This window comes from Lepisosteus oculatus, chromosome 11 (genome assembly GCF_040954835.1).
Source record: "Lepisosteus oculatus isolate fLepOcu1 chromosome 11, fLepOcu1.hap2, whole genome shotgun sequence".
Taxonomy (NCBI): domain Eukaryota; kingdom Metazoa; phylum Chordata; class Actinopteri; order Semionotiformes; family Lepisosteidae; genus Lepisosteus; species Lepisosteus oculatus.
Window position 1 is genome coordinate 2,436,458 of NC_090706.1, and position 11,997 is coordinate 2,448,454.

The window sequence follows — 11,997 nt, forward strand, 5'->3', positions numbered from 1 at the left end:
AGTTAGAAGCGTTTTAACTAAAGCGGAAGAACTGCAAATCTACGCAGACAGGAGCCTTAAATGTCCCGAGTTTTCACAGCTCTGCGGTCCGGAGCGCCTTTGAAAGGGTGTTGTAGCACAAGGTAAAAAGCACCTTAAAGTACATTAAAGCAAAATGTTACGCTATGATACAATCTGACACGCATGTTTCCGCGGTGGAGGATGTGCTGTATTTTATTTTCCGCCTGTGTATTTTTATTATATTTTCCTTGTCTCCGTTTTAAGTGCACCTGTGCACGATGTAGTTTCCACCTGTCTTCAGGTTTGTGTTTCATTGTCCACTTCGAAGAAGTCCACTGTGTTGACTTTAACAGTGCCTTTGAGGATTTTGATAACTTTGACTTTTCTTTTCAAAACAACAACAACAACAACAAAATGATTGATTCTTTAAGCTGGTCAATGTAGGACTTTCCTTTGAGCCCAAGAATATATATCTGATTCCTCTTCTCTGAACTGGTTCCAGAGCTGGTGGGAAATGCAGAAATATTTGAATGAGTTGCATTGCACAGATTTAGCATTTTCTTTCTGCATGTCCTTAGCATTTCTGTTCATTGCTCTGTTCATGAATCAGTGCTTTGGCAAAATTTAATCTAATTTCTCTAAGCCAAAGGAGTCTGATTGACTATTAATGCATAGTATGCCTTCAGCTAGACAGCAGGAACCTCCTGCTGCATTGCTGTGTATTTACAGAGGGTAAGCAGGTAACCTATGGACTGATAGGAATGGAGATAAAAGATGTTGTTTTTATGTTTCAAATCAGAAATCAATTTAAAAGGTCATCTATAATCAGCCTTGACCTCCATGTTGTGGCCAAAGTACAGTTTGCTCAGTGGAGCTGGGAGACTCATTGGATGCTATATAGAGAGAGGTGGTCTGGGCTGGGCTGCCAGAGGGAATTTCTGAGCCCCGAGCAGGACCTTCTTGAGAGAGGTACGTGACTGAACTCTTTCAGGCAGTCTTTGACCAGAGAAGGCAGGGACAGAACTCTTGATCATTTCATTCTACGGTCAGCAATTTGTGAAGTTGGGTGCTTGCTTTATCGCCAATAAAAGAGTCACGGGTAGATGGATTGATAGAAATATAAAGTCCTTGTAAGGAACAAAGTGTAAGTAAATAGTCTCCTTCTATTTTGCTAAAGCAAAAAAACTGGCTATCATGCAGAATTGTTATTAATTAAAACAAGTATTATTACAAGGAACAGTATTATTGCATTTAGATTGCATGCATGGTTAAATGAGCCCTCTTTGTGTCACAATGGACTGCTGGGCTGGCGAATGCTTTGTCGACGACACCTCTGGGTAACTGGTTATAAAACAGCCAGTTTGAGCACACGAGGACTCCTGTGTCAGGCTCGGCCAGTCCCAGGGTTCTCCTCTCTGTCTCCCCAGGTTGAGAGATGAGCGGGTTTCTTCTCCTCCTGGGCGTTTTCGGCCTGTGGGGCAGTGGTTTCAGCCAAGGTAGGTGAGGGCAAAGGCCTGGTGGCGTGATACCCTTTTGCGCAGCCTACCTGGCGAAGAGGTTTCCTCAGCAAGAAAGCGAGGAACATTTTTAACGGCGCAATTCAAGAACTCTTAATCTTACTAAATGCTGGATGTGGTGCTGAAGCCTCCTACTGTAGTGTTGTCGTCCTGCATTACACTATTTTCTTCAGTTTCTCCAGGAGTCTCTGTGCTACCAGTGCCAGTGGCAGAGGTGACCCCTGCTGGCAGCGTTTGCTATTACACATACAAAAAGGCACATATAGTAAACCCCTGACTGAATGAGTACCTGTCCTCACTATCCAAAGGATATAACCCTGAATCCTGATTGCCTCTCACGTGCCCTACTCTGCTGATGGACCCCGTTCCTCCTCCTCGCCCGGAAACTCAACACACCTCTCCTGCTGGCTTACCCAGAATGCACAAGCACCCCAGGCTATGCAGACACAGCCTTGAGCCCCAGCTGTCCCCTCCTGGGTACCTAGCCACAGCCTGGTCCCATCGGCTGTTATTTCTGTGGAGGTGCCATCAGTAACCCTGGCCCTCGCTTGGTGTGCCCCTAGAATGCATCCAAGAGCTTCAGGTGGACGTGGACTTCCCAGGAAGTGATATCACGCACATCTATGCTCCTGATGCCCACTACTGCCAGCTGGCCTGCACACAGCACTACTCCTGCCAGTTCTTCACCTTTGTCACCCCCCAGTGGACTGCAGACAACAGGTGGGTCACCCTCGCCTTCTGAGACCCTGCCCTGGTAACTTTGCTATAGCGTTCCTGCACATCCTGTGTCCCCTGGACAAGGGAACTTTCAATAGTCTGGTCAAATCAACACAGCAAGGGGCACGCTGGTGGTGTTCCTGGTTGCCTCTCAGCCCCAGGGGTTGGGTTCAAATTTGGGATTTTGAGCTCTCCCTGTGTTCACCTTGGGGGTGAGGATCCACAGAAGGCTCTAAATTTCCCTTCCCAGGTGGGGGCAGAGGGTGAATCCCCACATGGGCAGTACTGGGGCACATGAGCAGTCATGCAGAATTTAATGTGCACAATGGACTGAGAAGCATCCTGCTTCTTCTCATTGACAGCTGCTCTGATCTTGTGAAGAAGAGACAGCTGAGGGCTGTTCAGTTTGCCATCAGCTGCACAGTCTTTTTTGCTGCTTTCAGCCAGATGCAACAGAAGTACTCTCATCGACAGAGATCATGCAGCATCATTTATAATGTCACACAGGGAGGTTTAATAAAGGAAAGTCTGAGGCTCTGATCAGTTTTCCTGCATGTTTTTGGGTGACGTTCCTAGATCATTCTACTGCTACCTGAAAGACACTGAGTCGGGGAAGCCCTCCGTTGTGACAAGCCTGAAGGCCGTGATTTCAGGATACAGTCTGAAGAACTGTGGGGACCCCAATGAAGGCAAGAGGATTTTTCTCCAAAGGTTATGTCATGTCGTACATATCTTGATTAAGCTGTTTTCCAAATCTGTTCTGCTCAGACACAATAATCAATAGGTAAAAAACTAAGCAAAGATCAAATGTTTATAGGCTTTGCTTGCTGTGCGCATGACATCAGAACCGTGTACACAAAATGTTATGCCATGATTGATTTCTATAGAGGCTCTTTTCAAAGAGTCTAAAAACCTTTGTGCAGTAAAGTGAGTAGACATCGCGAGACAACAGAACGAGAGAGTAGAAGGCGGGAATATAAGGTGTAAGGGCGTGATCTGTGTAGTTAATAAAATAGTTAAAATAATATAAGAACGGCTCTTTATTAAGATACATAACACATGCTTTCACGCTGACATAATGTCCTCTCAATAGAAGCCAGTTACTAAGGAGTGAGTTAATTCTAGCAATAATGGTTACATGAGTTATTTTCTTGAAACTGCTGCATGTGAATAGAGTGTTTCTGTTTTATCAGAGTGCCTCTCCAGAGTCTACAGGGACGTTGATTTTCCAGGAGCAGACTATAGGTTCCTGTTTACTGACAACTATGAAGACTGTCAGTCAGCCTGCACTGATGACCCATACTGCCAGTTCTTCACATACCTCAATGACACTTACGCCAACGCCGCAATCCGGTGCGTGTGCTTAGGGCTGGAAGTGCAATCGTCAAAATGCTGATAATGTGCAGTCCCGGCCTCAGGTCTGTGGCAGAATAACAGGTCTTCTTCTGGAACATAGACAGACAGACTTAAGGACCTTCAAACCCCAACCCCAAACCAGAGAGCTCCTTCAGGGCTCACTCTCGTGCACATTTCTGCAGAGAAGTGTGGTGTAGTCATAGCCTACAAGATTAATGCTCTGCTAAAGCATAGGAATGCTTATCCAGTGTAAGCTACCTTGGTGTAAGCTACAAATACCGAAGACGTGTTCACCGATGTGTGCCGTCCTGTCGTTAGGCAGAAATGCTTCCTGAAGTACAGCAGGAACATCCCGAGCCCCCCTGCTGTCATGGCTAACGAAAATGTGGTATCGGGATTCTCCCAACGGCCTTGCAACTCCCCTGGCACAGGTAGGGCATGACTTCCGGCACTCCGCACTTCAGCTCAGTGAGGGTCGCTGTCCGATCTTGCACTGTGACGAATATCGTCCTAGTTGTATTACACAGTTTAAACTCATATGGGAATGAGAAATGCTTGTTCTTGTCTCAAGCCTCTCCCCGTGCAAGCTCTGCAGCCCCGAAAAAGTGTTGCTGTGGTTCTCTTGCAGTGCACCACTCCGAAATCCAGCACTACTACGACTTCCCTGGGCAGGACCTGCTGCGCACCCCCGCCCCCTCTGCGGAGTTCTGTCAGCTGCTCTGCACCGCTCACCCACAGTGCTCCTTCTTCACCTACTCCAGGTACCGCACCTGCTCCCCGAGCAATCCAGCAACACAATATGAGGAGCCCACAGTCAAAGTCACGGATTGTCTTGATGGCAGGAAACGTGTGCTGTGTCTCGGGAAGCAGGAGACAGACCTCCGGCACTTTCCCTGGCCAGGACAACCCTCCCAAGTCTCAATCCTATGAAAAGCTAGTAAAGGTGGTACAATGTATAGTCTAACACCAGATACAGGTACGCTGGTCACAGCCTGAACAGAAGGCTGAAAGAATGGGTTGGGCTTGGGCTGCAGGTATTTGGGAAGTTTGCGGAACACCTGTCGCATCCTGCTCAGGTGTTCCTGCTGCTGTCGCTCGGTGGGTTCTGGTGGGTTATGTCCTAATATTTTGGCCACTATATGCAAATCATTCAGTTAAAAAATGGCAAGGAATTTAACAGATATTTGCAGAATATAACAGCAGATTTAATGTAAGGGCTTTAGAGAAAAGTAAACTGAGACCAGACAGAGGGCAGAGTACATATTTGTTAGAGATAACAAGGTTTTTTTATCTCTATTTATTTTTTTGACTCGGATTACCAGGCTGGAATGCTACCTGAAACATGGAGAGGTTCGGGAAAAGTCACCCAGAACAGAAGCACATTCTGGGAACCCAAGCCAATTCTCTGGGCCTGTGAATGGTGAGCCACCCTGATACACACTGTGCACTGTAACATATCTGAGGTTAAGTGTGTAATGTGTCAAAAACTGCACACAAAATATATATATATATTAATGAGCATTGAAATCCCACACCTGAATTATCCATAGGCCTTTTCTATTGATGTGACAAAGTTAACTTTTATAGATTTCCCTCTGTGATGCCTGAGCTGATCATAGTTGTGCCACAGCAGCGCTGCTGAGCTGCAGGTTTGTGACCAGCAGGATGGTGAAGCACTATCACTTTCTGTCTGAATAAAGACCCCAAGAGCTAGCGTTTCCCAAATGTTTTTTCAAACAGGAGGGAGCTCTGCTTGGCTGACCTCCTCCTGTGCGTTTTTGCTCAATGTGAGCTGTAGGGAGTGTGTTTCCAGCGAGCTGTGTTCAGATTGTAATTGACAAATCTAACAAAGCTCCTACGACTCTCCATTACCTGAGTCCAGTATCTTGGGAAGGGAATTGCTAAGGAACTGGCTAGCAGGAGTGATTTACTCTTGTTTTCTTTAAAAAAGGCAGTTTGTTTTCATTACGTAAATTATTCTTCTGCCCTTTCATCATCACACATGCCCCACTATGTAAAATCTGGTCCAGTCAACACAAACAAATTGCTAAACAAAGCAGGTTAGTGCAAAGTATTTGACAATGTACTGTATGGTGCTCAATGAATGTACAGATATGGTCTTATAGATCTTCCCCTCTTCCTCTCTCTCATTCTCTGCCCAGCCTGTGTGAAGAAAGCATTTGAGAACATTGACTTTGTTGGGTTCAACATGCGCTCTGTAGTGCTGAACAGCCCCGAGCAGTGTGAGGAAGTCTGCACTTCTGACCCCGCCTGCCAGTTCTACACCTACATGAACGAAGACTACCCTCACCTCATACACAGGCCAGTACAGCCCTCCTCACTGGTGCACTGGAGTGCACAGGAGGGGCAGGGGAAAGGGAACCTAGAGTACAAGAGCAGTACTGTAGCTGCTGGTATGGCAGGAAGCACACAGAAGCAAACACTCTAGCGACACAATGCAAGTCTGCAATTTATCATTTGCTTAAATATGAGCGTTTCATTCTTTGAAAAGAAATGAAAAATGCATTCAGAATTCGTAGGCAGAGTTGTTTTCACAGTAGGATCAATGCTTGCCGCTGAACTGTCCTTCATGAAATCTAACTGTGGAACGAGTTGGTGACAGCAGAGTAAAGCGCTGCAAAGCAATGTAAGGATGTAGTTTTGGGGAGGAGTGCAGCACATTTCTGGCAGGGTGATAGCTTAGCCAGGTGGTTCTCTTGAATTCTCAGGAACTTCTGGTGTTTATTCCTTTAATAACTTCATTGAACCAGTCTGGATTAACGGACATGATATACTTCTCCTGCAGGAGGCACTGCTTCCTGAAGCAGGTGATTTCAGTGCCACAGCCCCCGAAGATCACTACTCTGGCTGGAGCAGTGTCGGGGTTCCACCGGAGAAACTGCCAGTGCAAAAGAGACATCCCAGAAGAGATAGGTCAGTCTCCCACACAGCAGGTGCTTTTGTGCCTCCTTCACTTTCTGTGTTGTAAGGCGAGAGTTGCAAATAATTTAGAATTTATAATCATGCAAAATGCATTATTCTGCAGAACAACAGAGCTCCTAACCAGAGGCATCAGCTTGAGTTCCACACCGGTTCTTAGCCAGTCAAGTTAGGGCAGAACAGAAGATAGAAGCCATTTTGGCTAAGCATGATATTCAAGAGATGCTTAGCCTACATCTACTCTACATACTGTTTTGAGTTGAACACAACAGACAGAAAACACTTCTGGTTTCTCAGGGCAAAATGGGATAAGCTCTGTTTCTTAAATAACGTTCTCATTGAGAGGCTTTGAACCAGGCTGGCCTTTCCAGGGACACAGAAGGGAGGGTTTTTTGGCAGGAGAAAAAGAGACCTGTCACACTGTAGGCCCATCTCCTGCATTAGTGTAGATTAGACGTCCCCAGCTCTGGACCCTCAAGATTAACAGGTTTTGCAGGCCTCCTTAAATCCCTGGAAGCTACAGATCTGCACAGGGTTGTTAAATGTGTCCAAACAAGCCTTAAATTAATCTTGAGGTCTTGTGCTGTGCATTATTCAAGGAGAGCCACAAGACCTGCTGAACTCCTGCCCTTAGATTTGGGAGTCCCTGCTTTCAGGTTTGTTTTGGATGAAAGACTTCCTCCAATTCCTCCATTTCTACAGCTCCCAGCTAGTTGCATACAAGGAACTGTGGTCTAGAGCTCATTAACCTTTCTTTGAGGATTCTTGCCAGAGTTAAAATGAAGACTAGCTACTCAGTATGAGCAACAGTGAGAGACCGAGGATCTACAGAAGAGAAAATAAGACCCATCAAGACAAATGACTTAATGATCTGTAATTTATCCTGATCTACCAGCTGATTCTGTTTCTGATCAGGCACACTTCATGAATAAGCACAGCAGCCATCAGTTTGATCTTGTTGTTATCTTCTCACCACAAGACTGCAATTTTTGCCTTTGCATTTTACTTTGCCTTTGCCTTTGATTCAACACAAGACTTAACCAAGTCTATTCTAAAAGAGATTGACAACCACTGTTGAGGTTTTCAACACCTTATAGGGAAATCAACTTGCAGACAGCTGAACCCTATTGCCCTAACAACCTCACGAGTCTTGTGTCTGGTGTACCTTATTCTGCCCTCTGGTGGCTGAAACCAGTATTAACACTCCAGATCCAGCTGCTCTGCTACTCAGCCACAATATGTGGGATGAATCCTTTTGGAGCACAAGTGTTCTCTTTGGGAGAGTTACCTTTTGTGAGTTAGTGCAAAACATTACAGTGTGAAAAACTCAAGGTGGGTATAATCATATAGCTAGAGAGAAGACCAAAAGCAGTTTTTAAACACAAACAAAACACAGGGAATAATAATTGACTACAGAAAGAAACGTTCGACTCCTGTGATCCCTGTAACTGTTAATGGAACTGATATTGAAACAGTAATTGTAATTTGAACAATTGATGAACAATTTCCATTAATTAAGAAATTAACGAGTTTCAATATTTAAATTATAATGCATACCTTTTTTTATCAGAGTTTTATTCAGAGCATTCTAGCTTTTTGTATTCAGCGCTGGGGAGGTGCCTTGTCCTAGCAGAACAACAATAAGTTAAACAAAGTGATCAGGACTGGTGGCAAGATTACCAGAGCATCCTTGGGCTCAATAAGTCCAATTATTAATTGGACAGATTAATTATTATTAATCTTGCACAGAAAATCTTCGATGACCCCTCTTTTGAGAATATACTCTCCTGATCCCCTGTAGAAAGACTAGGAGAGCATTTACTTCCTTTATACCTAAAAGCATTCAATTGTTAGAACAGTGGAAAAAAATGTCTGTAGTTAGGGATCTTCTTCTTGTTATTGTTTTCAGACTCTTCAAGAGTTAACTGTCTGTTTTTTAATCATGTGGTACCTGAAGAGTTCTGACTGAGCGATGTTGCTGAATGTTGTTTTATGTGATATATTATGGTATTGTACTGTTGCTGTGTTGTATTATGGTCGTATGTGTAACATGTTTATGAGCTCCTGATGCCCTTAGGGGCAATAATGGTGAACACAAGGTTCAGAGCAATATGGTCTGTGGCCATGTTCTCACACACGAGCCGGTGCCAGGCCCAGGTGTTGGCGACGAAGGCGGGATTTCAAGCTCACAGAGGCCGCCGGCTCTTGTCCTTGCTCTCAGACTGCGGGGAGGTGGACGACACGCAGGCGCGGATCCTGGGCGGGACGAGGGCGGAGAGGAACAAGTGGCCGTGGCAGGTGTCCCTGCACGAGGACTCCTCGCACAGCTGCGGGGGCAGCATCCTGAGACGGCGCTGGGTCGTCACCGCGGCGCACTGCCTCGTAGAGTGAGCCCGCGGCACGCCGGACGGCCCGCAGCAGACACACCGGCCCGCAGTGCAGTCCCAGACGGATCTGGCTCAAGCTGCTCGGCTGTAGGGCGAGGAGGGAACCAGGGGGCAGCTGCTCAGGGGCACGGGGGGGGTGGAGGAGGGGTACAGAGGATGAATGCAGAGGAGGAAAGGCTTATGTGTGGAATTTATAGCATTTTTTAAAATTTATCTCAGCAGTGATTGTGAGACAGGGCAGCTGAGGCAAAACTGTAGGCAAAATACTGTAGAATAAACCCGAGAATCATAACGTTAGCATTCACATTACGGTTCTGCTACGATTATATTTACTGTAACTTGACTTTCGAAAAAAACGTTTATAAAATGCAAATTTGACTCACGCTGAAAGGAAAAGAGACCTGATGAAGGCTCCACAGCTGAAACGTTGTGTCTCTTTTCTTTTCCTTTCAGCAGGGAATAAACCTTCACCTGTTTCTCTGCAGCCTACACATGCTGACGCAGCTACCTACTTGAACTTCGAGAAGCGGAACTTTTCGAGACGTTGCATGAAGCTAGTCAGGGGTGCTGCCCACACGTGCTGACCCTCACTGTTCTGGTACACTCCTGCAGCTCCAAGGCGTCAGACCTGAAGGTGTACGCTGGGATACTGAGGCAGAAAGAAACACGCTCCGCGGAGTACTATGGCGTGGAGAAGATCCTGATGCACTCGGAATACGATCAGGGAGATCAAGAAAACGACATAGCTCTGCTGAAACTGGACAGGCCCATCACGTACGATGGTGAGCATTTAAGAAAAGTTAATTGCCGCCAAACTACATAGTAAAAAACTGTCAGGTTGTCTTGGGCTTAGGAGAAGGAAGAAGTAAAGGTTAATTCCAGTCTGAAATGTAGAAATCACAAACACCACATTGCGGGTTTGTATACACAAACCGTAAGATCGTGTGTTGTTTTTTATGTGTACAGGGCATTTTGACATGGTATTTTTTGTATTTTCATTTGTCCTTCCTCCTATCCCTCCAAAGCATTTTGACACTTAGTTTTTGTTGTTTTAGACTCAAAGTGGCCTATCTGCCTCCCAAACAAGGCAAAAGAGAAGGAGTTTTGGGGACAGAAATGCTGGATCTCAGGCTGGGGGAAATTGGCTTCAGGTAAGCCATGAAGTCATGCAACAAGCTTCAGCTGTACCTCGGGCTGCTTAATCGTCAGAGCGTTTGAGCTCCCTGCTTAGCAATTCAGCTTATAGCATTAAAACCTCTTGCTGTTTTATTTCCCTTTCCAGGAAAATCGCCGAGTTTCCTTCAGCAAGCAGAGCTCCCTCTGATCACCACTGAGGCCTGCAGGTCCTTCTACAGCAACAGCTCCATTGCTGACACCATGCTCTGTGCAGGTCTCGAGGAAGGTGGCGTCGACACCTGTCAGGTAACGCAGAATGTGCACAGAGCTGTTGCACAGACTGCCTCACGGGAAATGAGCCTAGAATCCACAGCCCCCCATGACGATTTATCTATTGAAGCTCTCTGGTACAGAGCTTTAATTGCGAATGAGGTGCATACCACAGGGCTGATCTCTCTCCCGTTTCACCTGCAGAGTGTGTGTGCTGCTGGCCAGGAGTAGGGCCCCGGGGGCAGGGCGTATGAACTCGGGCCCCCTAGAAGACACTAACCCCCTGCTCTGTGCTGTGCTCCTCCCGCACCAGGGCGACAGCGGCGGGCCCCTGATGTGCGAGTCGCAGGACAAGTGGTACCTGATGGGCGTGACCAGCTGGGGAGATGGCTGTGGGGTGGCAGGCAAGCCCGGGGTGTACACCCGAGTGGAGAAGTACCGGGACTGGATTAAAGGCACCATCTGCCAGAGTAAGATCCCTCCCTCGCTACAGCACGGCTCCTGGCTGGGGTGGTGGGGCCCAGAGTACCGTCACCCTGTGACCCTGTGACTGGCGGGAAGCACTCTAGTGGGCGGCGCCAGGGTGACACCCGTCTGGGCCCAAAACTGAGGCCCCCGCAGCCTGCCATCCGCCACGGCGGCCCACGGCGGGCGCCAGTGTGCTCTGCAGCTTCACAAACCAGGGCCGGGCCCGGTGCCCCCAGGGCGAAATGAAGGAATGAGGATTGACCACATTCTCCCAACGTCTGCAAGCGTCCTGCTCGGTACAGGTTCAGTCTGACGCGCGGCACCTCCGGCTTGCTGTCTCGTGAAGACTGGCCACTGGGAAACGTGCTATTCCTGACTGCACTGCAAAACACGTTCCTCCATATTCCTCCTTTCAGCTTGTAGTGTCACCACTCGAGGCTCGGACACGCAGTGATTGAGCACAGTGAGCCCACCTGCTTCGTGAGATCTGTGCATCGCCTCTGTGACAGACATCGCACTGAGACTAAACTGAGATGTTATTGAAAAAAACATTCGTTTGTCATACAAAAAAAAAAAGAGATGTTATTGCAGCACGGCCTGGCAATACAGGGGAATCTCCGGACACAGATCTGCCATGTGGTCAAGTATGATCATGAGGTGTTGATACCAATCCTTCTTTCTTGTTTTTTTCTAGATTCCTGAAGCCCAGATGGGATTTGAAGATAAGCCACCTGGGCAACAGCTTACTCATTTACAACGGCCAGTCCAGGCTGTACAACAGAAGAGTATCTAGTGGAACAGAGACACCTAAAGAAGGAATATGGACACAGATTTTGGACACAAAAGAAATACCAGTGCACTAGCCCCGTCTTCGCCACCCTTTTCTTTCATTCAATCTCTGTTTCGCCTGTTCATAACTGGGAGCCATAAGAGCACATCGACATGTATATTCAAATATACTTAATCTCTCAGATCAGGACGTTTCTGTGAGTTTTATTACAACATGGAAGTTTTAATCACATACTGTAAAAGGATGCACAGCGAGGCTAGGAACGTCGGAGTAATAATTAATATACCGATTGTACTGAAAAAGAAAAGAGAGATTTTTTTTTTACTGAAATGGCAGAATGAATGTAGAGACAGAAGGGAAAAGATATTATGAGTTTTCTTGCCCGTGCATTAGCATTGTTTTCAACCCAGTAAGGGAAAACGTGTTAAATTACTTT

The 11,997-nt window shown here is 46.6% G+C and overlaps 1 protein-coding gene across 2 annotated transcripts; it reads left to right on the forward strand.

Annotated features, from left to right (window-relative positions):
* Positions 1-864: 864 nt before the first annotated feature.
* Positions 865-11,744, forward strand: LOC102685657 (coagulation factor XI-like). Of its 2 annotated transcripts, none has more exons than XM_015348720.2 (16): positions 865-969; positions 1,428-1,496; positions 2,081-2,237; positions 2,811-2,923; positions 3,428-3,587; positions 3,909-4,021; positions 4,219-4,351; positions 4,913-5,010; positions 5,753-5,912; positions 6,397-6,524; positions 8,752-8,917; positions 9,530-9,699; positions 9,973-10,068; positions 10,200-10,339; positions 10,617-10,773; positions 11,466-11,744. In XM_015348720.2, the coding sequence occupies exons 2-16, from the start codon at positions 1,436-1,438 to the stop codon at positions 11,471-11,473; spliced, it is 1,860 nt and encodes a 619-aa protein (XP_015204206.2). In that variant the 5' UTR covers positions 865-969; positions 1,428-1,435; the 3' UTR covers positions 11,474-11,744. The 2 variants fall into 2 exon arrangements, with proteins under 2 accessions (XP_015204206.2, XP_069051500.1); XM_069195399.1 differs by lacking the exon at positions 865-969 and adding an exon at positions 989-1,144.
* The last annotated feature ends 253 nt before the right edge of the window (positions 11,745-11,997 follow it).

What these genes read in the sequence shown, in the direction of transcription:
- LOC102685657 (XM_015348720.2), top strand. Translation starts at nt 1,436, where the DNA reads ATGAGCGGGTTTCTTCTCCTCCTGGGCGTTTTCGGCCTGTGGGGCAGT. An exon ending in CAGTGGACTGCAGACAACAG is followed by an intron (nt 2,238 to 2,810) that starts GTGGGTCACCCT and finishes TGACGTTCCTAG; the next exon opens with ATCATTCTACTGCTACCTGA. An exon ending in TTGCAACTCCCCTGGCACAG is followed by an intron (nt 4,022 to 4,218) that starts GTAGGGCATGAC and finishes GTTCTCTTGCAG; the next exon opens with TGCACCACTCCGAAATCCAG.